The sequence below is a fragment of the Ziziphus jujuba genome, chromosome 6 (genome assembly GCF_031755915.1).
Source record: "Ziziphus jujuba cultivar Dongzao chromosome 6, ASM3175591v1".
Classification (NCBI taxonomy): Eukaryota; Viridiplantae; Streptophyta; class Magnoliopsida; order Rosales; family Rhamnaceae; genus Ziziphus; species Ziziphus jujuba.
In genome coordinates this window covers 7,835,896-7,861,012 of record NC_083384.1, presented here as the reverse complement: position 1 = coordinate 7,861,012, position 25,117 = coordinate 7,835,896, and the positions used below count along the sequence as shown (strand labels likewise).

Below are 25,117 nucleotides of genomic sequence, written 5' to 3'. Positions count from 1 at the left end.
TTCTCACATGAGTAAATTGGAAGTTGGATTCACCCTCTTAGTATCCTCTGTTATGCAAAGAAAATTTCAGCCTAAAGCATGATGTTTGCAAGAATGATGGACCATCACATTTAGGGATGTCAACGGGGCGGGACGGGACCGGTTTTTAAAATCCCGTTCCCGTTCCTACAGGGAATTTTACATCTCATCTCCCCGATTTTCCCCGTTTCTTTAGGTGTGGGGTGGGATCGGGGATTTTGTGGGGCGGGGACGGGGCTGGACGGTTTTCCCCATTTTGTTTTTTAATTGATATTTTTTTTTAAAATTTATATAAAAAATTTATTTTATAATTAAAATATAAAGAAAATGACTACAATGCAATAAAAATATAATAAAATACATCAAGGAACAAATTTACAATTATAATAAAATACATATTTAGAAAAATAAATAAAAAAAAAAGAAGAAAATGATTTTACATAAATAAAATTTTATTAAAAAAAATAATAAATATATATATATATATATATATATATATATCGGGACGGGTTCGGGGCTGGGTTATTATTCCCCGTCCCTGGTCCGTCTCCGACTCGGTTTTAGGCATTTGCCCCGAGTCCGTCCCACATTCCCGAATTTTAGAGAAAAAACCACCCCGTTAGGGGCGGTGACCGCAGTTTTGGGGATGGACTGGGCAAATTGACATCCCTAATCACATTATGTATTTCTTTAATTTATTTCTTTTCTTTTTTTTTTTTCTTTGATGATGTGAATATATATAGGTCATATTTTACTGAGAAAACTACCCACCCAGTAAGTAAATTATTGTTTCTGATAGCAAACACTTTTTTTTTTATTGAAAAAGTTACAAGATGCATAATTTTCACAATATACATATCTTATAAAATATACATATCTTATTATGTTTTATTCTTAATTTTTTTTCATAATTTTTTCTTAATTCAAACAATAGAAACCAAAAACTGGCTTTAAGATTTGATGAGACTGTGTACAAGCAGTGGACTCAGGATTAGCACCCTGTTTCAAATGGTTGTAGGTATTTGTGACTCAATGTTGTAACCAACAAGGATGCCCAAGACTTCTACCGTGATCATGTGGACAAATTACCTATATTTCTGATCCTAACTTCGCACTAGCACTTTTCCTTCCGGAAGAGCAAAGGGTATCAAATTTGGAATAAAATCCTAGTCGAAGCCTGTATATAAACTACACCCTACACCTGTATGTATATGTATAGACAAAATCCTTTATTAAAGCTCATTGACCTTGCTCATCTCTATTGTCATTTTCACATGTACTTTCACTTTTACTCTTGGTGCTGGGGTCCATATTTTCAGAGCCTGTTTGTGACCATGAGTTTCACATCTTGATAGCCTATTTGGCCTCCATTTCCCACACAGAATTGGGTAGGGATTGGAAATTTAGGACTTTAGAGGGAAAGCTTAAATTCTAGTTCTCGGGTAAAAATCAAATTAAGCGTAACGATACACTATATATTTTGTCTTTCCTCAAACGAAGTTTCCTTTTTTTATTCCTTTTATTTTTATTTTATTTTATTGGAAAGTTTCTAAGACCACCACCTGCTCTGAAACAACAAGTCAGCAACATAGTCAATGGCTTTAACTGAAGGAATTAAATAGGATTGGACAAAAATCACTGTGGAAATGTACGAATGCTATGAATGTGATACAGCTGTGTGGGAAAACAGATCACATTGTCAATCAAAAGTCATAAATTCGAAAAAAAAAAAAGGTTATATTGGTACCCGTGCAATTAGTGGGTCTTGTTATTCATTTCTTTGGTCTCTTTCTGGTTTCTTTTCCGCTCAAAAAGTTACTCTACTTTTGTTATTCTAGTCTCCTAATGCATGTATATTAATTTTCCTCTTTTTTGCTTTAATGCAGGTCTTTTTACCCCAAAAAATAAATGTATATTAATATTCCGATCTTTGATTAAGGTTATTCTTGTATTTGCGTTTGAAATTACCAGGAAAATTAAGCAACACATTGTTCACTCTAGTTCTTCCTTACCTGAACTCCATTTTTCACTTTTATAGTAATTACAATCAGACCGTTTATTTTTCCTAGATGGTACCGATCATAAATCAATTTCCAACCACTTTTTTTAGCTGTACCCTACACCTTCTTCACTGAGGAAAGAGTTTCTGTTCACCACTTTAAGATTGGCACTTGGATTTCAATTTGCATTTATTAACTTCTGCTTGTAGATTTTCAGGTTAATTAGAAACATGGCTTCTTTTTCTTCTTCTTCTTCTTCTTCAGCTGCTGCTGCTGCTACTGCTGATATCCCCCTCAGGAAAAGCATGAAGTATTTCTCAGCTTTGGAGGTGAACACACACGCAATGGTTTTACCAGCTATCTTTATGAAGCTTTATTTAGGAAGCAAATCATAACATACATGGATGATCACCAACTTGAGAGAGGTGATGAAATTTCACCAACCTTCTCAAAGCTATCGAGGAATCCAAGATCTCGGTGATCATTTTCTCGAAAAATTATGCTTCTTCAACATGGTGTTTGGAAGAACTAGTGAAAATACTTGAATGCAGGAAAAGAAATGGGCAGATTGTTAGACCCCATTTTGCATGGCATGGAACCATCGGTTGTACGGAAACAAGAAAAGAGCTATGCAGATGCGTTTGCTAAACTTGGAGAGCGTTTTAAGAACAACATGGAAAAGGTACAGCAATGGAGGCATGCTCTTACAGAAGTGGCCGGTTTAACCGGGTTGGATTCAAAGCAATTTAGGTAACTTTCTACAATATTAATCCAAATGTTTGAATATTAAAAATGCTTCATTCCTAAGTTTTTACCAATTCATTGATCCACTGTTTCTGACAAATAACAAATTCTATTTTCTTCATCTATCCTAGGCTTGAGACCCAGTTAGTTCAACAAATTGTTGAAGATATTTCGTTGAAATTTCCAAAACTTCTATCTTTAGATGACTGTTTTGAAGGGCGGAACTTGATTGGAATTGAAAAACGGATTAAGGAAATTGAATCATTATTATGCCTTGGTTGAAAAGATGTTCGGATTATTTGGGGCATGGGAGGCATTGGTAAAACCACCCTTAGCTAGTATTATTTATCAAAGATTGTCAAATTCTCATTTTGAGGCTCGCTGCTTTCTTAAGGATGTTAGGGAAGAATCCTCCAGAAATGGAACAAATCATTTGAGGAAAGAACTTCTTGCGAGCTTATTAGATAAGGATGAAGCTATGCTAAGAATGGACACCACATCTGCAACGTCACCTTTTATGCGAAAGAGATTTCGTCGAAGGAAGGTACTGGTAGTTTTAGATGACTTGGATAGTTCAATGTTCCAATTCAAAACTTTAATTGAAGGGTATGATGATTTTGCCCCTGGAAGTAGAATTATTTTTACAACTAGGGATGTCCAAGTTCTTAAGACTGTAGCTGATGAAATTTACAAGGTTGAGGAGCTAGACTACTTTGAATCTCTTGATCTTCTCTTGGGTTCTTCCCTGCACTCCAAAAGCAAACAAGAATGGGAAAATACATTGGACAGGCTCAAAATGTATCCAAATCCCAACATTCAAAGAGTATTGAGAATAAGTTATGAGGGACTAGATGATGAAGGGATTCAAAAAATATTTCTTGACATTGCGTGTATCTTTCAGTCACATTATTTTGAAGACGAACTAGAAAGCAAATTAGATAGCAGTGGTCATTCCTTTGTGAAACTAGGAATAAGTGATCTCATTAACAAGTCTTTAATAAATGAAAGTAGCATAAAATGCTTAGGACCTCTTGGTACACCAATGCCAAGGCTCAAGATGCATGATTTGCTACAACAAACAGGCCGATCAATTGTCAGGGGCGAAAGCAAAGAGCCAGGAAACTGTAGTAGGTTGTGGACTGCTAAGGAAATTTGCCATGTATTGGAAAGAAATACAGTAAGTGCAAATACATTTTTATTTATTTTTTTCAATAAAATTATGTGTCTATATATGTTGTTCTTAATAAAATTTTCATTCACTTTCTTGTCAAGGAAGCGCCACCATCGAAGGTATATCATTCAATATGTCAGAAATTAGAAAAGTTGTAAAAGTGAGCCCTGCAGCCTTCTCAAAAATGTATGATCTACGATATCTTAAAATTTATGCCATTCATGAAAACAAGAAGTGCAAATTGTGTCTTCCTCAAGGTCTCGATTCTTATCTTTCTGATACGATAAGTTATTTCGAGTGGGAATCATACCCTTTGAAAATTTTGCCATCAGAATTCATTCCAGAGAATCTTGTTGAACTTGGACTACCAAACAACCAACTTGAGGTGCTTTGGGATGAATCCCAGGTATGCTTAATTTATTGAATTATACTTAATGTATTTTTAGTGCATGAATGAATCATGATGAGTAACTTTAACTCTTTTTCTTTTGTCATAGCCTCTTGAGAAGTTAAAAGTGATCGATCTTAGTCATTCTGAGCTCTTGACTCAAATACCAAATCTATCTCAGGCTTCAAATCATGAAATTATAAATCTTGAAGGTTGTACACGTTTGATTCAAGTTCCTTCATATTTTAAGAATCTCCGAAAGCTTCAGTATCTACATTGGACATAGTGCTCCAACCTTATAGATGTTGAAGGGTTATCAGGGCATGAGAACTATGAAGCTATTTATTGCAACAATATTGATAAGCTGAAGTCTTCAGAAACTCCTAATGCAAACTTTCCAATGAATTTAAGAACTTTGTTTTTGGGTGGGACAGCAATTGAAGCAGTGCCTTCATCATTTGGGTGTCTCTTGGGTCTTGTTCAATTGGATTTGGATAACTGCAAAAGACTTAAAAGTATACCAACCAGCATTTGTAAGTTGAAATCTCTTGAGTCATTGAATCTCTTTAAATGCCCGAATCTTGAAAATTTTCCTGAAATTTTAGAGCCTATGGAATGCTTGAAATGTCTAAGGTTAGAAGGAACGGGCATTAAAGAGTTACCTGAGTCAATTGTAAATCTAATTGGGCTCGATAGGTTGTTCCTTGAGGGATGTTCAAAACTTCAAAAATTGCCTACCCTTCCACTTGGTTTGTCATACTTGGATGTAGAGAATTGTGAGAGCTTGAAATCATTGGCACATCTTCCATCATCTTTGGAACATTTGTTGGCAAGCCATTGCACATTACTGGAGACAATATCAAGTTGGAGAACTCCGCTTGGATATGAAATCAGTGACTCATATTCTATGGATGGAAGTATTAGATTTGATAATTGTCTGAATTTGGATCAAAACACACGCAACAACATAATCCCTGATCCTGCACTGTTTAGAATTCTGTCTAGTGCAACATCATACAAGAAACGCCCAATTGATCATCAAGGACTGGTATGTTCAATGATTAAGATGTCTATAATTTTCCATTGATATATTATTATTATTATTATATATAGTTAATAATTTTCCCATCCACGCTACAGGAATTCCCATTGTTTATTTGTTATCCTGGAGATGAAATTCCAAAGAGGTTCAGCTATCAAAGCTTGGGGAGTTCAATGAATATTCAGCTTCCACCAAACTGGTGCAATACCAACTTCTTGGGTTTTGCTGTCTGCTTTATTATTGATCAATACTCTCATATAACTGATGGAATTGAATACAAACTCAGTTTCAAAACCATCAATGAAAACAGTCTTTATGATTTTCATGATTCTGATTGGTTGTATCGTCTAGAGAAGATCAATTCAGAGCATGTCTGGACTTTGCATGAAGCTTCATTGTCTTGCAAAGGGTTTGAAGAAAAGTTTGGAGCAAATTGGCCCTCTATTTGTAGCAACATTGTCACCGGGATTTCTTTCCATGTCCGACCTTTTCGCCATGATGATAGATTTCATGATTCATGTGTGGAAGAAGGTGTTGAGCATTGCAAGATAAAAAAGTGTGGAATTTGGATGATATATGAGGAAGATGCAGATCAAGTATTGGATGGTGCAGAAGAGGAACCAGAAGTAGAAACAAGTACAATTAAAAGACGCTTTGGTGAATCGTCTGAAGGCGGTGGAGTTAGTATTACTGATGTTGTTGGCTCTGATGATAAGAAGGAATACCAACACAAAAGAAGAGTCATATCCTCTGGTTAATTCCAGGAAAACCAAGCTTACATGAACATTGCTTACTTTATCTTGGTAGTTCCATTAACATTGACCTTGGTAAAAGATTGACATTTTATATTATTTCAATTTCAAAACCAATGATGATGATTGATGATTGAATTGATATTTAAAAGGAAAATTCATAATTGTTTCTTAATCATACTTTATACTAAAACAGGTTTTAAGATTTGAGAAGGTTGTGTGCAAGCTGTGGAGGCAGGGTAACACTCTGTTTCAAATGGTTGTAGGTATTCATGGTTCGATGTTGCTTCCAACAAGGATGATGCCCTGAGATTTGATCTTTCTATCATGATCATGTGGACAAATTACCAATGTTTCTAAATTATTTAGATTATTTTACTTTAAATATAATTGAGCATTCTTAAATTATCTTGCTGAGAGAAACATCTAAATTATGTGTTGTTCTTTTTTCTTTTTTCTTTTTTTCTTTTCTTTTTTTTTTTAAAGGCTTTTTTCTTGATTCTAAGGGAAAAGAAACCGAATTTTTGTTATTTTATTTATCTGCTGTTGTACTATTCTCCACCAAGTGGTCAATAGAATTGAAAATAAATTTGGACGCAGAAATATCGAAATTTCCCAAATAAAATCGGTGTGAGATTACTCTTAATTATAATGGCAAATCAACTATGATGGTAAAATCAAACAACTCAACTATAGTGGTAAAATCAAAGCCTGGTGATGTACATTCAGTATTTCTTTTCTATGGAAATTGGTAGGATGTTATTCATTTTCTAGTATCACAGTGTGGTTCATCAAAATTTATGTGATGCAATTTCTTGCAGTGGGCTCCACTGCTTGTGCTTTTTGGTCATTACGATTGTTTTGAGGGCTTCCAGGAAAATCTAAGACATAAACATATATACAAGGAATTCTTCATGATTAGAACGCGTAAACCAGGTCAACATGCATTTCTTAACGTGTCTGCTCATCATAGGAAGGTACAAGGAAGATGATAAAGCAAGTTCCAGCTCCTTTTTTCTATCTATATATAGACATGTACATTTATGTTACATAATATATACACTGTTTCTGTCTAGTTGAAAATAGGAACTGTTACCTACCCTTCTTCACTGAAAGGAGAGTTTTTGATCATCACTGTAAGTAACTAGTCAAACACACACTTTTCTTTTTCTTTTTCTTTTTTTCAAACACACACTTTTCTTTTTTTTTTTTCTTTTTTTTTTTTTTTTGATAAACTAATAATAAAGGAAGAGTTTTAATTTGCATTAGTTATTTATTTTACTTTTACTTGTGGATTATTTGCAGGTTATGAGCATGGCTTCTTCTTCTTCTTCTTTTTCTGCTGCTGGTGCTGCTTCTGCTATCTCCCCTCAAGAAAAGCATGAAGTGTTTCTCAGTTTCAGAGGTGAGGACACACGCAATGGTTTTACTAGCTATCTTTATGATGCTTTATGCAGGAAGCAAATCCTAACCTACATGGACAATCACCAACTTGAGAGAGGTGATGAGATTTCACCAACACTTTTGAAAGCCATCGAGGAATCCAAGATCTCTATGATCATTTTCTCCGAAAACTATGCTACTTCTACATGGTGTTTGGATGAACTAGTGAAAATACTTGAATGCAAGAAAAGAAATGAGCAGATCGTTGTGCCTATTTTTTACGGCGTAGAACCATCGGTTGTACGGAAACAGGAAGAGAGTTATGCTGATGCATTTGCTAAACTTGAAGAACGTTTTAAGGACAACATGGATAAGGTGCAACAATGGAGGCGTGCGCTTAATGAAGTGGCTGGTCTTAAGGGGTTTAATTCAATGCAATTTAGGTAACTTTCTATCTTATTAATCATATATTTGAGTATTAAAAATGCTCCATTTTATTTATTTATTTATTTTTTTTTATACAAACCTAAATTTATATCAACTTGATGGTCCTGTTTGCTAACAATTCCATTTTATTCATCCGTGATATAGACCTGAGAACACATTAATAGGAAAAATTGTTGAAGATATTTCACTGCTGCTCCATAAATATCCTTCATCAAATGAACAATTCAAGGGATTGATTGGAATTGAAAAAGGTATAAAGGAAATTGAATCATTAATTCACAATAGCTCAATGGATGTTTGCATTATAGGAATTTGGGGCATGGGAGGCATTGGTAAGACCACCCTTGCCAGTGCTGTCTTTCAAAAATTCTTGTATTCTCATTTTGAAGGTTACTGCTCTCTTTGGAATGTTAAGGAAGAATCTGCAAGACATGGACTAGTTCATTTGAGAGAGAAACTTCTTGGTGAATTATTACAGGATGAAGCTATTGTAAGCAGAGACACACCATTTGTGCAATCAACTTTTGTTCATCAAAGATTTCGTCGTAAAAAGGCACTCATTGTTTTAGATGATGTGGATTGTCCAATCCAATTAGAAACTTTAATTGAAGGATATGATCAGTTCGCCCCTGGAAGTAGAATTATCGTTACAACTAGAAATGTGCAAGTGCTCAAGAAAGTAACCGACAAAATTTACACGGTTGAAGGGTTAGATGAAGTTGAATCTCTTAAGCTCTTCCATTTGCATGCTTTTGGTAAAAATTCTCTTACAACAGATTATGAAATATTGTCAGAAATGGTGGCAAGTTATGCAAATGGAAATCCATTAGCTCTTAGAGTTTTGGGTTCTTTCCTTCGCTTCAGAAGCAAAGGAGAATGGGAAAGTGCATTAGATAAGCTGAAACTAGTTCCAAACCAGGATATTCAAAATGTATTGAGAATAAGTTATGAGGGACTCGATGATATAGAGAAGCAAGTATTTCTTGATATTGCATGTTTTTTCGAGAATACTCAAAATCAAATAGAAAGATTATCAGATATAAATACAGAGCAGGAAATTTTTCTTGACATTAAATGTTTTTTTGAGGTTGATGAGTTTTATACTAGAGATCAAGTAGAAAGCATAGTAGCTGGAAGAGGTTCCTCTGCAAAAATAGCAATCAGTGTTCTCATCGATAAATCCTTAATAACTATTGATGATGATAATAGGATAAGAATGCACAACTTGCTACAGGAAATGGGATGGGCGATTGTTCGTGATGAACATAAATTGCCAGGAAATCGTAGTAGGTTGTGGATTGCTGAAGATGTTTGTCACGTATTGGAAAGGGATACAGTAAGTTCAAATACATTGATTTCTTTTTTATACATATAATTTTAATATAAATTTTCTTAATGTTTATTGTACCTTTTAGTAAGTATGATGTTCAAATTTCTTTCTTTCTTTTTTTTTTCCTTTTTCCCTCAGGGAACTGCAACCATTGAAGGCATATTATTCGATATGTCCAAATTTAAAAAAGATGTAAAAGTTAGCCCCACAGCCTTCTCAAACATGCACAATTTACGGTTTCTGAAAATTTATTATGATGACATTGAAAATGGAGACAGCAATTGCGAACTATGTCTTCCTCAAGGTCTTGATTCCTATCTTTCTGATAGACTAAGATATTTTCACTGGGATTTATACCCTTTGAAACATTTGCCATCGGATTTTACCCCGGAAAATCTTGTTGTACTTATACTACGTGGTTCCCAACTTGAGCTACTATGGAATGAAGCCCAGGTATGTTCTTAACTAGTTATATAATTATAACTTTTTTGTTGTAATAGATATTTTTTTTTTTTTTTTTTTTTGGGGGGGGTAAATTCTTTTTGTTGAATTAATTGGTAGTGTTAATCTAAGTTTATATACATGCGCATGATAAATAACTATAACCTTTTTCTTGTTCTGTCATAGCCCCTTGCAAAGTTGAAAGAGATTGATCTAAGTTACTCCAAGTTCCTCACTCAAATACCAAATCTATCACAGGCTTTGAATCTTGAAAGTATAAATCTCAGCGGGTGTATAAGATTGTTTCAAGTTCCTTCATATTTTAAAAATCTGCACAAGCTTAAGTTTATAGATTGGACAGGTTGCACCAATCTTGTTGATGTTGAAGGGATATTAGGGAGGATAGAGTACTTGGATAATGAAAACTATGGAGAAATAATTCAAAGCAACAACATCTTTCAAAAGCTTACAATGAATTTGAGACATTTGAAATTGTGTGGTACAGCAATAGAAGAAATTCCTTCATCAATTGGATGCCTCTTGGGTCTTATTGAATTAGATTTGAGGGATTGTAGAAGACTTAAAAGTCTTCCAACCAGCATTTGCAAGTTGAAATCTCTCGAATCTCTAAACTTGTCTCATTGCCCAAAGTTAGAAAAGTTCCCTGAAATCTTGGAGCCTATGGAACGCTTGAAACTCGTTATCTTATCTCAATCAATGATTGAAGAGTTACCAGAGTCAATTGAAAATCTAATTGGGCTTGAGGAGTTATTTTTATCAGATTGCAAAAACATTGGGTTTTTCCCAAACAAGTTTTGCAAATTAAGTCATCTTGGAGTTCTCCACCTCCATGGATGTTCAAAACTTCAAGAATTGCTACTTCCGGTTGGCTTGCGTGACTTGCGTTTGTCACATTGTGTGAGCTTGAAATCAATCTCTGAGTTTCCTCCAATGTTACGAACTTTGAATGCAAGCTTCTGCACATCTTTGGAGAAAATACCATGTTGGAATTCTAGAATCAAACACATTGCTTTAAATCTTTTAACGGAAACACATGGTTTGGTCGATTTTTCATTGGTTGAAGAATTCATCAATTTTTCTAATTGTCAGAAAGTTGACTGCAGCACACGCAACATAATAGCTCATTATGCATCGCTTAACAGTTGGTTTCGAGCTCGTTCACGTGAACCATTTAGTATTTATGTAAGTATATTTTTCTTCCTTCTCTCTTTAAAAGAATTTAGTTAGATTTTGTCATTTTCGCACTATACATATCCTTTGAACTTTTTTATGGTTTTGCGCTTTATTCCTCAATTTTAATTTTAGCTTCAATAAAATATATACATCCTATTTGACATGGCTCTAGAATGCTGGTTTTGATTTTTGAGCCTAAAATGCACCTTCTAAGAGTGTTTGGGTAGTTTTCGGGAACTCTTTTGAAGAAGCAAAAAGTTGCAACAAAACAGAATGTAAAGTTATCACAACAGGGTCTATAGTGTATTTTGAACCATTAAAATACCCTTTTTTTGAATGTTAAAGGCATGGTTTAGAGTCGCCAATGCACATGGATATATCGATGCCAAAAGAAAAGTTTAGAGAATGAAGTGTAAAATCATGAAAAATAAAAAATTAAAAAAAATTCAGGATATTGATTCCAATAAATAAATAAATAAATAAAGAACTCCTTGGATTTTATATAATTTTCATCTGAGTCACTTAAACAAATTCCTCATACTCGTACAGCGAGCTCCATCAGAAGCTGATATTTGCTATCCAGGAGATGAAATTCCAAACTGGTTCAGCTATCAAACTTTGGGAGATTCAATCAGTGTTGACCTTCCTGATGATTGGTGTAATACCAACTTCTTGGGTTTTGCTCCTGCCATTGTCCTTGAATTGAATAGAGCTCGGCCTAATACTTTCATAAAATATGAATTCGATTTCAAAGCCATCAATATGAAATGTTCGTTGTTTTCCAGACAGGTCATTAGTCTTTGTTCAGAACATGTTGTCATGTTGTATGGGGACAGATTGTGTAGGGAGATAGAACAAGAAATTGGACCACATTGGAGCTCCATTTTTAGAAAAATCACCGAAGTCTCTTTTCATGCTCGGATTTTGGTTTTTGATGATAACTTATTAGATTTTGTCCTGGAGGATGGTGAGCAATGCAAGATAAAAAAGTGTGGGATCTGGTTTATTTACAAAGATGATGCAAAGCAATTAATGGATTTTGAGCAACCAAAAGTTGGAACTCAGTACAAGTAAAGGTACATCGTTTTACACTTTTTTTTTTTTCTTCACAAGTAAATTTACAGCAGTTGATACTCTCAATTGAAATTCGATATTTTTCATCATATAAGTACTACTCTGCTTTCTCTCTTTTGGCTGTTAAAAAAAACTCTGCCAAACAGACAGACACTTATTATAGGCTCGGGGGGCACTCAAATTTATTTATTTATTTATTTATTTTAAATATATGTCCTTAGAATAACAAATACTGCCCACTCTCAAAATAATAAATAGTGATTTTTAATTTTAAATTATGTCTTGTATTCTTTATTTATTTATTTATTTATTTTGTAATAATCTTGTATTCTTTATTTGTAAAATTTTCTTTTGGAAAATGCTATGTTTATCCCATTTTTATAGTTACTTTTTCTATGGAAATTATGTAAAGTTGTTTTATAAGTTTATAACAAAAGTCAACTTAAAATTTCCATTTTATATAATTATTACTGCTTATGTGGCCAAAATCCCTATTTTCATTTTGAATAGAAGTTACTTTTTTTCTTTATATAGTTATCTTTTTAATTTTACATAGAAGTTAAAATCAATTTTAGAAAAAGTTAATTTTTAAAAAAAAAGTTCACTTGAATTTGATTCAAAATAGTAGCAAATAATTGAATCCTAATTTAGAATTTATTGAATTTTAAAAATACATACCTATTAGTTATGTAACAATTTACATTGTTATCACTTAAAAAAAAATGATATATACATGTATCTATATATTTCATTATTCAACAGTGCCCCCTCTAAACAAAATTTCTGGATCCGTCATAATATATATATATATATATATATATATAAAAGATAAATTTCATGTGCGACCTTTCCACCATGATGATAGATTTCATGATTCGTACGTGGAAGCTGTTGAGTATTGCAAGATTAAGAAGTGTGGGATTAGGTTTATATATGACAAAGATGCAGATCAAGTGGGTGGTGAGGAAGAGGAACCAAAAGTGGGGCCAAAAAAAAAAATTACAACTAAAAGACGCTTTGGTGAATCTTCTGAAGCCAGCGGAATTAGTATTACTGACGTTATTGGCTCTGATGATGAGAACGAATACCAACACAAAAGAAGAGTCGTATCCTCAGGTTAATTTCTATTAAACCAAGCTTACATGAACATTGCTTACTCTATCTTGCTGGTACCATTAACATTGACCTTGATAAAAGATATGACTTTTTATATCATTTCAACTTCAAAACCACTGATGATGATTATTGATGATTGTATTTATATTTAAAAGGAAAATTCATAATTGTTCCTTAATCATACTTTATACTGAAACAGGTTTTGATATTTGAGAAGACTGTGTACAAGCTGTGGAGGCAGGGTAACACTCTGTTTCAAATGGTTGTAGGCATTCATGGTTCGATGTTGCAACCAATAAGGATGATGCCCGGAGATTTCTACCATGATCATGTGGACAAATTACCTGTGTTTCTAAATTATTTAGATTATATTACTTTAGATATAATTGAGCATTCTTAAATTATCTTGCTGAGAGAAACATCTAAATTATGTTTTTTTTTTTTTTTCTTTTTTGATGGCTTTTTTCTTGTTTTTCGGAGTATATTCTGAAGGAAAAGAAACAGAAAATTTTTTTTTTTTTTCAATTATCTACCAAGTGGTCAATAAAATTGGATATAATTTATAAATGTGGACGCAGAAATATAAAAAATTTCCAAACAAAATCGGTTTGAGATTACCGTTAATTCAGGACCAAACAGGACAACTCGAACTATAGGCAAAATCAAATCCCTTTTTTTTTTTTTTTTTTTAGGGGGTCTCTCTTTTAGCAACAGAGTTGAAGGACTAAAAATTGGAAAAAGAAATTAATAGGCTTGGATTGAATTAATATGAAATTTAGCGCTGTGTTTCGAATCTGATGAAGCAATGGAAGAGGTGAAGATAATGGTTGAAAACAGAGAGTTGGAGTGTCTTTTTCACATTGAAATCAAAAGACATGATATAAAGTTAAACAATGTGGATACTCCTCTGTTTCTATGGAAATTGGTAGGATGTTGTTATTCATTTTCTAGTATCTTCCTCTCATAATTTTTCTATAATATGCATTTAGCAAAGCCTGTATGGTTCATGGAAATTTATGTGCTGCAATTTCTTGCGGTGGGCTCCACTGCGTGTGCATTGAAATGGTTACAAAGGGATAATCTTGAGTACAAAGATGAAAAACTGCACAAGTTTTCTTATAGAAATAAAGGGAAGCTAGAAATGCAAGAAAATCATCAGTGCTCTTATTCAAGAAATAAATGAATGTCTTTTATATTTATTTTTTATTTTTTGTTTTCTCTGTCAATTTTTTAATATTTAGTATGGTTTGTGGAATAATCTGTAGTTTTTCCTGTAATTTGTTTGTGTCATTTGAAAGGCAAGTAAAAATCTTATCCCATTCAAGCAATATATAATTTCTTCTTCTTCTTCTTCTTCTTCTTCTTTTCTACCAATGTCCTTGGCCATCTCATAAACAGATGATTCCATTTGAACAGAAAACAACGTACGCATAGAAATGATGAGAAAGAGAAATTACCATACTCTTGACTAGTGGAATGGATCACTAACTACAATTGCAATTATTGTACTAACTTTTAAATGACTTTTTTTTTTCATTTTTTCTCTTTTTCTTTTTTGATAAATTATATAAAATTTGAAATAGAGATAAAAGAAACTGTAATGATTTATAAATATAACTTTCTAACACAAACCAAGAACTCAACCAATCAAACATCAAGAATTGACGTTAGGCTAAAGAGTGATCCTACATCCTCATGAACTCGGCTCAATGATAGGCTTCTTCACATTTTTAACTACAATAAAACTCCATTGTAAAAGTCACAAAGCAACAAAAAACCAACAGTAGTGCTTTCTGACAATACGAAGACTTTTCTACGCGTGAAAAAAAGATTAAAGAGACAAAAAGACAAAAGTGTCGCAATTGACTTTGTACTACAAAGCCTGTCAAGTGCCAACTACTACAAAGGGGATAATCTTGAGTACAAACATGAACACCGAGATAGATGGTATACATGACATATCAAGCATGCCAACTGCATAGTTGTGTGGTCTACGAGTTGACCCAAAAAAAAGAGAGGGGAAAAGGGGTCTTGCTATGCATGTAGTTGTGAAATCAATTCTCAAGCCTTCACGGAAGCTTTGGTCTGAAATTCATCTTCCTTTTTCCTGAGGAAAAACAACAATTTAGAGTGTAGCAAAAAGTTTTGGACTTCCACTGGAAAATTTCACAAATCTACTTCTCTGTGAGATCTGGTTTTCGCTTACGAAACAATGGTGGCAGTGGGAGAGATCTTCCTGGGAGCGTTCCTACAGGTTCTGTTTCAGAAGTTGATGTCGAGGGAGGTGCTCGACTTTGCTCGTGGTGAAGGTGTTCACAAGAAGCTTGAGAAATGGAGCTCAACACTACGGATGATTCAAGCCGTGCTCTCTGATGCAGAGGAGAAGCAACTGACCAGTGAGGCTGTGAAACTTTGGCTTGCTGATCTCAGAGACTTGGCTTATGATGTGGAAGATGTACTGGACGAGTTCTATACCAAGCAGATACAGAATTTACTTCAAGGTAATTCTTGGAAGGTCACCCTTATTTTCATGCGTAAAATCAATTCAGAGATTAATAAAATCACTAAAAGGTTCGATGATATATCTAGTAGGGAAATTAAACTTGGTTTGAATAAAATTGAAAGATCTGTGCCAGAATGGAAAAGACTACCATGCTCAAGTTTGCCTGATAGTCCCGTCGTGGTTGGAAGAGACGAAGACAAGAAGAAAATAGTCGAATTGTTGTTAAGCGATAATCAAAATAAAGAAAATTTTGATGTAGTTGGCTTGGTGGGGATGCCTGGAGTTGGAAAGACAACACTTGCAAGGTTGGCTTTCAAAGATGATGCCATGAAACATTTTGACATAAAAGTTTGGGTTTCTGTATCTGATGACTGATTATGTGAGGTTAACGAAGGCTGTTCTTAATTCAATCGATTCGGAAAGTAAGAGTTTTGATGAGTTCAGTCAAATTCAGGATCATCTGAGTAAAGTTTTGGCGGGGAAGAAGTTTTTGATTGTTATGGATGACGTCTGGAATAAAAAGTATGAGCTGTGGTTAACCTTGCAAGCCCCCTTTGGAGCTGGAGCACCAGGAAGCAAGATACTTGTCACAACACGAAATGAAGATGTTGCAAAGTTGATGGCAGCAGTTGAATGTTATAATCTGGAGTGCATATCGGATGATGATTGTTGGAAAGTATTTGTGCAGCATTTATCAAATGGAAATATTAGTGAACCATCAAAATTGGAATCTCAAAGGCAGAATGTTGTTTCTAAATGCAAAGGCTTGCCCTTTGCAGCACAGACTCTAGGTGGCCCTCTCCGTTGCAAAGAAATTGATGAATGGAAGGATGTATTAGAGAACAAGTTATGGACCCAACCAGAACATAGTAACATTCTCTCACTGTTAAAATTAAGCTACCACTACCTCCCTCCTCATGTAAAAAGGTGTTTTGCCTATTGCTCAATCTTCCCAGAGGACTATGAATTTGAGGAAAAACAGTTGATTCTTTTATGGATGGCGGAAGGGTTACTCCAGAATCCAGAAGGGAGCAGACAAATGGAAGATTTGGGCAGAGAGTATTTCAGAGAGCTATTCTCAAGGTCATTCTTTCAGAAATCAAAGAAGGACGAATCAAAGTATGTAATGCATGACCTCTTGAATGATTTTGCACGATTGGTTGCTGGAGAAATTGGTTTTACGTTGGACGATAAGGTGGATTATCATAAGCGATGCAGGATTTTCAAAAAGGTCCGTCACTCAGCTTACTTCAGTGCTGACCGTGAAGGCATTCATAGACTTGAGGTATTCTCCAACCTCGAGCATTTGCGGACTTTCCTACCACTTTCACATTCATATAATGGGAGAAAGTATTTGACTAGCAATTTTACTCTTCAAATATTGCCAAAATTACAATATTTAAGGGTGCTTTCTCTGAAGGGATATTGCATTAGAGAGCTACCAGATTCAATTGGCAAACAAAAACTTCTACGGTACCTTGACCTTTCCTACACGGATATAACAAGTTTGCCTGAATCCGTAAGCCATCTCTACAATTTACAGACCTTGTTGTTAGAAGGCTGCGTTTATCTAAATGCATTGCCCACTGGTTTGAAGAATCTAATTAATCTGCGTCATCTCATCTATTCAAACAAATGGCATAAACGCTATGACACATCATATCCACGGTCTTTGAAAGGAATGCCTTCAAATATGGGTAAGTTGACTAATCTCCAAACATTGTCTTACTTTGTTGTAGGAAAAGAGAGTAGCTCATCTGGAATTGGAGAGTTGGGACCTCTATTGCATCTTTGTGGGACACTACATATCTCAGGACTGGAGAATGTGAATGGAGCTAAGGATGCAATACTGGCCAACTTAGCTGGCAAGGATGGCATTGATGTATTGCTATTGGAATGGAACTCGGGACAAACAGCTGATCCAAATATTTTTGAAAGCCTACAACCTCCTCAGATGCTCAAGGAGCTTGCTGTAATGAGCTATGGTGGTTCTAAATTTCCAGCCTGGATGGGAAATTCTTTAATCTCTAAGATGGTGAAAATGACGTTAAAAAATTGTAGGCAATGCAAATTGTTGCCCCCACTTGGACAATTGCCCTTGCTAAAAGAGCTTACTATAGAGGGATTGTCTGGGGTGGAAAGCGTTGGAAGTGAGTTTTATGGGGATTGTGGGTTGAATGCTTTTCCACTATTGGAAACCTTGTGCTTTAAGCATATGGAAAATTGGAAAGATTGGTTTCCAGATGAAACTAATAATGGAATTGATAGGTTCCTTCAGCTGCAAAAGCTTGTTGTAGAGTGGTGCCCAATGTTGAAGGGTAAATTACCAAAGAACCTTCCTTCGTTAAAAGACCTTGAGGTTGTTCAATGTGAGCAGCTGACAGTTTCAATTCCCAGCAGTCAAATGCTCTGCTCGTTAATCATCAGTGACTGTGCAGAGGTGGTTTGTGAAAATCATGCACACTTGAAGTCACTAAAGTCCATTGAAATTTCTGGTAGTCCAAAGTTTTGGTATCAACCAGAAAGATTCATGCAAGGATTGACAAGAGAAGAAGATTTGGTGGTTCCTGGTTGCGATGGGATGACTACTCTGCTGCACGATAAATTTTGTCAGCTCACTTCTCTTTGTAAATTAAAAATTGAAGGCAGTTCCCTGCGCCATTTTACACTGGTTGCTGTTCCTGGTTGCAATGGGATGCCTTCTTTGCTGCAGAATGAATTATGTCAGCACGCTTCTCTTCGTGAACTGCGAATTAATGACAGCTCTCTGCTGTATCTGGATCTGGATCTGGGAGAAACAGAACAGGTACAATGGCGGATACCTACCAAACTGGATACTCTGCATTTATTGTGGTGTGATAATCTTTTGAAGGTACCAGAAGGGTTGCACCTAACATTACTTAAAGAGCTACACATAGCTCGCTGCCCAAGTCTCACATCTTTTTCAGAGTCCGGTTTGCCATCTTCTCTCAGAGTTTTGTATATTGAAGATTGCGAAAATTTGAAATCAGTACTGGTACTAGAGGAGTACAGCAGCACCAATGGCAATTGCACACTTAATTGTCTGGAGTCATTGACTATAATAGGGTGTGATTCTCTTGAATCCATAACATCGGCCAAGTTACCGGACACACTTAGACTGGTTGTATTGCGGAATTGTCCCAGTTTAATTTGCTTATCATCTTCGGGGGAGCTACCTGAGGCGCTTGAAGTCCTCCGTATTTGGGAATGCGATCGTCTTACATCCTTATCCTCGGATGACAAATTGCCCAAAGCCCTAAAATATCTTTCGATAATTTGTTGTGGAGAGCTGAAGTGGATAACAAATAGGTTCTACGGCAACGCTTGTCTTCAATCTCTTTTAATCATGGATTGCAAAAACCTTACATCCTTGCCTGAAGGCCTCCACCATCTCGCCAACCTTGGTGAAGTAAAGATTTTAAATTGTGAAAAGCTAGTTTCCTTCCCGGAAGGAGGGCTGCCCGCCTCAAACCTGAGAGAGCTTGGAGCTCCTGGTACCATTTTGAATAATATGGTAGCCCATCCCAGAGGCATGCAGGGTTTTCCACAAAATTTAACTTCGCTTATCATTTGGAATCTCGAGATGAGTAAGCCACTCTTCCAGCGGGGATTATTGCATACACTGACCTCTCTTAGAGAGCTTTATTTGAATGGTAAAGCTACAGATATGGTGTCCTTTCCACCTGAAGATCAAAAAGAAAAAGTGCATGAGAAGGATGGGAGGAAGGGGATGATGATGATGATGATGTTACCAAAGTCTCTCATCAACCTCGGAATTTCAGATTTCGAGAACCTGGAAAAGTTATCCGCCGGTTTACAATGCCTCACCTCTCTTGAATGTCTTTATATCTCAGACTGCAAAAAGCTGAAATCTTTACCAAAGGGGGGTCTGCCTCTTTCACTTTTGAGACTTGTAATCCTAGACTGCAACCTGCTACAAGAAAAATGCACAAGGGATACAGGTCCATTCTGGCCCCACATTGCTCATATTCCTTGTGTTGAGCTTCGTCATACAGGGTGATCCCCACATGCCTTGTAACCTGAGCCTCTCTTATGGTACTTTTCTTTTTATTTGGTTATTAGGATTTGTATCATTTTACCCTATCCTTACTTTTCTTTTTCATTTTCTTTTTTGGTTTATATTATCATTTATTATCAAAAGGAGAAAAAAAAAAAAAAGATTAGTATTATTTTACCCCAAAATTATATTATAACACATTTCTCATTTTATAAATTTGATGAAATTAATATTACCGTACAGCCTCTCTATAACTTTCTTTGCAATCCAAAATTTTTTTTACAGACAATTTTATAATATTTTATTTTACTTTTGTGCATTATGATTAATTTGGCCGAGTAAATAAAAGAATAATTAAAAAAATTGCATGGTAATAATTAAAATAATAGCATGGTTGAACTAAAATGATACAAAAATAATGGTTGAAGGGGCAATGTGACAAATTTTAGAGTTTGAGGTTTTTTTTTTTTTTTTAATAAAAGGTAAATTGATATTAATCCTTGTTTTTATTACCAGCCCTTTTTTTTTTTTTTTTTTTGGGGGGGGGGGGGGGGGGGGCGGCGGCGCCGCTTATTCATATCTCAAGGTATGTGTTCTTATGTAGCTCTATGTAGGTGACTCAAAAAACAGTGTCATGTTCTGTCTATGAGAATCCATGCTGACAAACTCAAAGCTGTACATCTTTAAATCCTTGGTCAGGTAATGCCATTCAATGTTCCTGTTCCAAGGCAAGGCTTATCAAGAAAACAGGGTACAACCCAATTTCTAAAAGCAGTCCTCCATCCCAGCAGCCAAAAATAACAATCTTCTGTATATGCATCTCTTTGAAAGCTAGAAAATTTCTGCAACAATGTCACTGAAAATTATAAGATACATATCGGATATAATTAAGTATAGAATATGAGCTCTCCTAAGAGTAAAAAAGACCTTGGGGTTGCAACCATCAGATGGGGTTTGTGTTTGTTATTCCATTCCTAAGAGTAAAAAAGACCTTGGGGTTGCAACCATCAGATGGGGTTTGTGTTTGTTATTCCATTTCTTGTATCATGGTGCTGCAAAATTTTCTTTGTAAAAAAAATTTGAGCATATGCTAGGTGTTCCACTTTCAAATCCTAGGCTAAATGGACAATGAACTCAGAAGGATTGAGTAGTTTTTTGGATCCAAATTTGATAACACATTCCCTTCCTGAAGCATATTCTCTCTTTGTGTTGCTCTGTTTATCAGGTCCAATACAACTCCTTTTGGCCTACTTCAAAACAAGAGCTACAGGTATAATAGAAATTGCCAAACAAGTTTTAAAAAGGTTTGGATTGAAAGACAAGATGGTAGGTGTCGATCTGGTTATCCAATAATCAGTTTCTTGGACTTGGAAAAACCTTCCAAACTTGCCTTGAATGCTAAACCTTTAACACTTTGGCACTCTCCTGGAGTACCAAATTGCTTCTGTTTTAAAATGTGCCAGAAGAGGAGCTCAATACATGAAAATGAAAGAACCAGGAACCAGATATTCAGTTTATCTGTCAAAGTTGGAGAGTTGGAAACTGCTCGATGCAGGGACTAACAGCATGGATGATTGAATACATATAGAGCCAGTGGCTTGATGAGTAATTGTTAACAACATGAAGTGGAATTCCAATTTGCAACCAAAAGAAAATAATAGAAAGGGGAGGGAAAATAAAAAAAACAAAGGCAAGTGGCTTCCACATTTTTTATTTTTACCTTCATTTATTTGTTCTAACTCAGAAAGTGAAAGCTTCAAAAACAATGCTAGTGTCCGAAGCACAGGATAACATTGCTATAAGTTTGCTTTTAAATCTTCATTTAAAATAAATGAAAGTTTGAACCCAAGGTGAATGATGGAATACCATATTACTATTCTTATGTAACCACGGTATAGATGATTTTTTTTTTTTTTATTTACCTTTTTGGGTGCAATTAACAACTGATGTTAGGCTGTATGAGAATCTAGGTAGGCAAATATATAGTTGTACACCTTCAAGGGAAGAACAGTAAATGAAGTACAGGGCTTATGTAGGAAACAGGGCAAAACTCCATTACCTGAAGCAACCTTCGACTTCAAAAAACAGCAACAACCATGTTATCCATGTGCATCTCCTTGGAAGCTAGAAAGTCCTCTGTAAGTCTCTCGATTTAACTTTACATGTCCAAAAAATATATATAGTGAAAATGCTAAAGCTGGAAATTTGAACTGAAAAATCTATGGCACTTATTACAGACAGCAGTAAACTGTACAGAAGAAAGCAAATTACTATGAGACATTCCCATTCATTGGACAATAAATCATACCAATTGTCTCAAAATGACAGTTCATATTTCAAAGATCACATACCTAAATTCCGAAGGGAAAAATTGAAAAAACAAAAGTAAAAATATTAAACATAAATAGTCCAGCTTACCAGAGATCAGAGAAGCACCAGTCCCACCGCAAATAATTTGGCTCCATTTCACTGAACAACAAATTAAGATATAACATGGTTTAGAACATTATTTTCCACCCAACTTAAGGTCACTTTTCGGCAAGCCACTTTTCAGGTGGGGATTTCACAGGCTCACCTCTGTTAGAGAGTTAGGAATGAGTGGTGAAGCTACAGATATGGTGTCTTTTCCACCAGAAGAGAAAGAGGGGGTGATGATGATGTTGCCAAAATCTCTCACTGACCACAGAAATTTGCGTTTCCAGAGCCTGAATAAGTTATCCAAAAGACTTCAATTCTTTGCCACTCTTGAATATCTTATATCACCAAAAGACCGTAAAGCTTGCATCCTTAACTGAGGGGGGTCTGCCCGTTGAAGAGTCAAAGGTCTTATGCCAGGTCATCAGTTAAGTTCATCTGTGGAAGATGCCAGCCCAACAATTTTATTTTACTTGTTTTTCTTGTTTTACATGTTTCTCGATCTGCGGTAACTGGTATCATAAATAGAATATTATCTAGCAGCTTTCTTTGTACGCTACTACAACAGAAATACAAAACAGAGAATTTTCTCACAAAGGCTCTCAACTTTCTCTCAACTTTCTCTGTTTTTCTCTTAGAAATCTTAGATTTTCTTAACTCTTCTCACAAGTTCTTGGCTGAAGAATCTTAACTCTGCCTCTTTCACTTTTGAAGCTAGAAACATCCTACTGCCCACTGATAGTAAAAAAATGCGCAGAGGATAAAGGTGGACTCTGGATAGCTCAAATTCCTTGCATTAAGTTTGATCAAAGAGTCTGATATCTCAAGGTACATTGCATCTGCTTCAGGTAAAAAATTCTAAACTTCAAACGAACTGCCTACAAGGGAATAAATGAAGTTCAAGTAGCATAATGAAGTTCGAAAGCCAGTTCAAGCAAAAAAAAAACAAAGGTTCGAAAGCCAGTTATGTACCACAAACATGGGTGTGTGCACATTATAAACACATGACCTTTCATGTTTCCATAATTATTTTAGATGAATTTTCAGGTTTCTCAATTAGATCAAAAGCTCACCAAAGCCATTATCAACCTTATGGTACTCAATCTCGCTCTTGACGTCGTCGTACTCCTTCGACTGCTCCAAACAGTATGCCCTCCCCCATGTAAACTCATCCACTTCGTCCCTGCCAAAGTAACGATTTATGCGAGCCCTGCACCGATCTTGGAAAGACATTTTTGTTGCAGTCACTACTTTTTCTTTTTTGCTTTTTTTTTGCTTGCTGTTTGCCTTGGTTCTCCTGCTCCCTTTTTTTTTTTTTTTTTTCTTCCTCCAAAATTGCAAGGGATATTGAGTTGCAGAAGATGAAATTTAGGATCTAGGGTTTGAGAAAAAACAGGAAAAAAAAAAAAAAAAAAAAAGGGACTTTCACGTTATTTTTAATTTTTATTAAGGGTAGAATAGGTACATCAGGGCAAAACAAAAAAGATTGAGAGTGGGAGGGTGGTTTTCGTTAATGGCTTTCAAATATGGGTATTGGGCCGAATTCCCCCTTAAGATTATAGAGCTTGATGCTTTTTTTTTTTTTTTTTTTTTTTTTTTAATAATTAAAAAAAAACGATTACCTAGAAGCCAAGAACAGAATACAATTAGCTACAATATTCTGGGAAACCAAATCTGCTTAACATCATTGGGGATTTCCTCTGCTTCTGCAGCAAAAGATTTATCAATTACCATATAGAACATTAAAAACAATTCCCATCAGTCAAAGGGACATTGAAACCATCAATCTTAGCTGCAAATTTTGAAGTGAAAAAAATAAAGAGTTACATACAACTTGAACAACATCATATTGTCTGCTCTATGTGCAGTTTTAAAACTAGTTGCATTGCACTTTAGTTTTCAATCAGAAAATAAATGGATCGTAGCTCCTTGTTACAAATATCTTTCGTGGATAATTCCTAGTGGAACCACCTTTGTGTATGAGCCATTCTATTTAAACTTTTTGACAAAATCAAATTTTATGCAATCTGTTGTGTACACTTTCTAATGTAGTCGAGGAGCTGGTTGAGGTGTTTCCATCATGCTGAAACTACTTAGATCCTTTTGGTGAGAAACATAATCGTCAGATTTGCTAGAAGATAGTCACTTTCAGATGAACTTTAATAATGTGATACTTTACATGTACCAAAAATGGAGTAGAAAGTGAACAAAACATACATTGTTTCCAAGTTTGAATGATCAACAGGAGGGCAAGAGAACTTCCATTAAGAAGCCTCTGACGTTAGTTTTTGAAATTGAAAGCATACTTGAAAGCATCCTAATATCCTATATGTAAAATTAAAAGCATACTTGTGATGGTCTTTTTTTATAACTTTATAATTTAACGGTTTTAATATCGTTCATAATTAGCTGGACAAATTAATTTGATCAAAATGAAATGAAGAAAAATATGTTCAGCAGAGAAATTGTTTAGTATAGAGATAAATTATGTATTTTCAATTAAATAGTTAAACCACCCCGAAGCCCTTATTTTATTATTTATTATATAAGACCAACAAAATTAATATAACAGCTTGATAAATTGTCATGCATGCTTACAATTGGGTATAAATAAAAAATAAAAAGATATTGGTTTGGTAGTACGGAATTCAAAGTCAAATAATAAGAAAAAAGAGGGAAGGTACAAGCAGGCTAGCTAGCTATTTCGCATGTACTTACTTGTAGGAGTTTGAATTGTACATTGAATAATTAACTCTGTTTTTATTTTTCCAATTTTAAGTAGAAGTTTATCTTAATTTTTGAAATTAATTTATTGGCTTTTATCTACTTCAATTTCTTTCTTTCTTCCTTTTTATTTATTTATTTTTTTAAATTATGAATTGGAACACTTTGAAAGTGTGGAAATGTTTAAATTCTCGCACAATCTTATTGTTATCTATTTGATCATGATCTCCATAAAATTTTCATGGCTATCAATGTAGTCACCTTCGCCAGATCATATATATATATATATATATATATGTATGTATACACTTCACAATCAGAGGTATCACAGTCATT

General features: G+C 34.9%; 2 protein-coding genes, 1 long non-coding RNA gene and 1 pseudogene across 10 annotated transcripts; 3 read left to right on the top strand and 1 right to left on the bottom strand.

Moving 5' to 3' along the window:
• Positions 1-1,776: 1,776 nt before the first annotated feature.
• Positions 1,777-13,618, top strand: LOC107431356 (disease resistance protein RPV1-like). Of its 8 annotated transcripts, none has more exons than XR_009639429.1 (13): positions 1,778-2,768; positions 2,894-3,939; positions 4,035-4,339; positions 4,431-5,369; positions 5,462-6,166; positions 6,382-7,251; positions 7,421-7,941; positions 8,090-9,281; positions 9,414-9,728; positions 9,903-10,919; positions 11,460-11,986; positions 12,850-13,100; positions 13,300-13,438. XR_009639429.1 is itself a non-coding variant. In XM_060818498.1 (11 exons), the coding sequence occupies exons 6-10, from the start codon at positions 7,424-7,426 to the stop codon at positions 11,982-11,984; spliced, it is 3,567 nt and encodes a 1,188-aa protein (XP_060674481.1). In that variant the 5' UTR covers positions 1,777-2,768; positions 2,894-3,939; positions 4,035-4,339; positions 4,431-5,369; positions 5,462-7,251; positions 7,421-7,423; the 3' UTR covers positions 11,985-11,986; positions 13,300-13,437. The 8 variants fall into 8 exon arrangements, 4 of the variants coding, with proteins under 4 accessions (XP_060674481.1, XP_060674482.1, XP_048320386.2 ...); XR_009639428.1 differs by having other exon boundaries at positions 6,312-7,251; XR_009639430.1 differs by having other exon boundaries at positions 4,039-4,339; positions 5,462-7,251.
• On the top strand, positions 3,049-6,121 carry LOC107431350 (disease resistance-like protein DSC1). The gene is made up of 5 exons (XM_048463612.2): positions 3,049-3,889; positions 4,035-4,339; positions 4,431-4,533; positions 4,624-5,369; positions 5,462-6,121. Exons 1-5 carry the CDS (start codon positions 3,049-3,051, stop codon positions 6,119-6,121), a joined length of 2,655 nt encoding a protein of 884 aa, XP_048319569.2.
• A 1,177-nt stretch (positions 13,619-14,795) lies between the features above and the next one.
• LOC112491600 (putative disease resistance RPP13-like protein 1) lies at positions 14,796-20,394 on the top strand (annotated as a pseudogene).
• LOC107431360 (uncharacterized) lies at positions 20,347-23,387 on the bottom strand. The gene is made up of 4 exons (XR_007238076.2): positions 22,218-23,387; positions 22,061-22,111; positions 21,702-21,798; positions 20,347-20,484 (listed from the first exon to the last, which is right to left on the bottom strand). It is a non-coding gene; the product is annotated as an uncharacterized LOC107431360 (long non-coding RNA).
• Between the last annotated feature and the right edge of the window lie 1,730 nt (positions 23,388-25,117).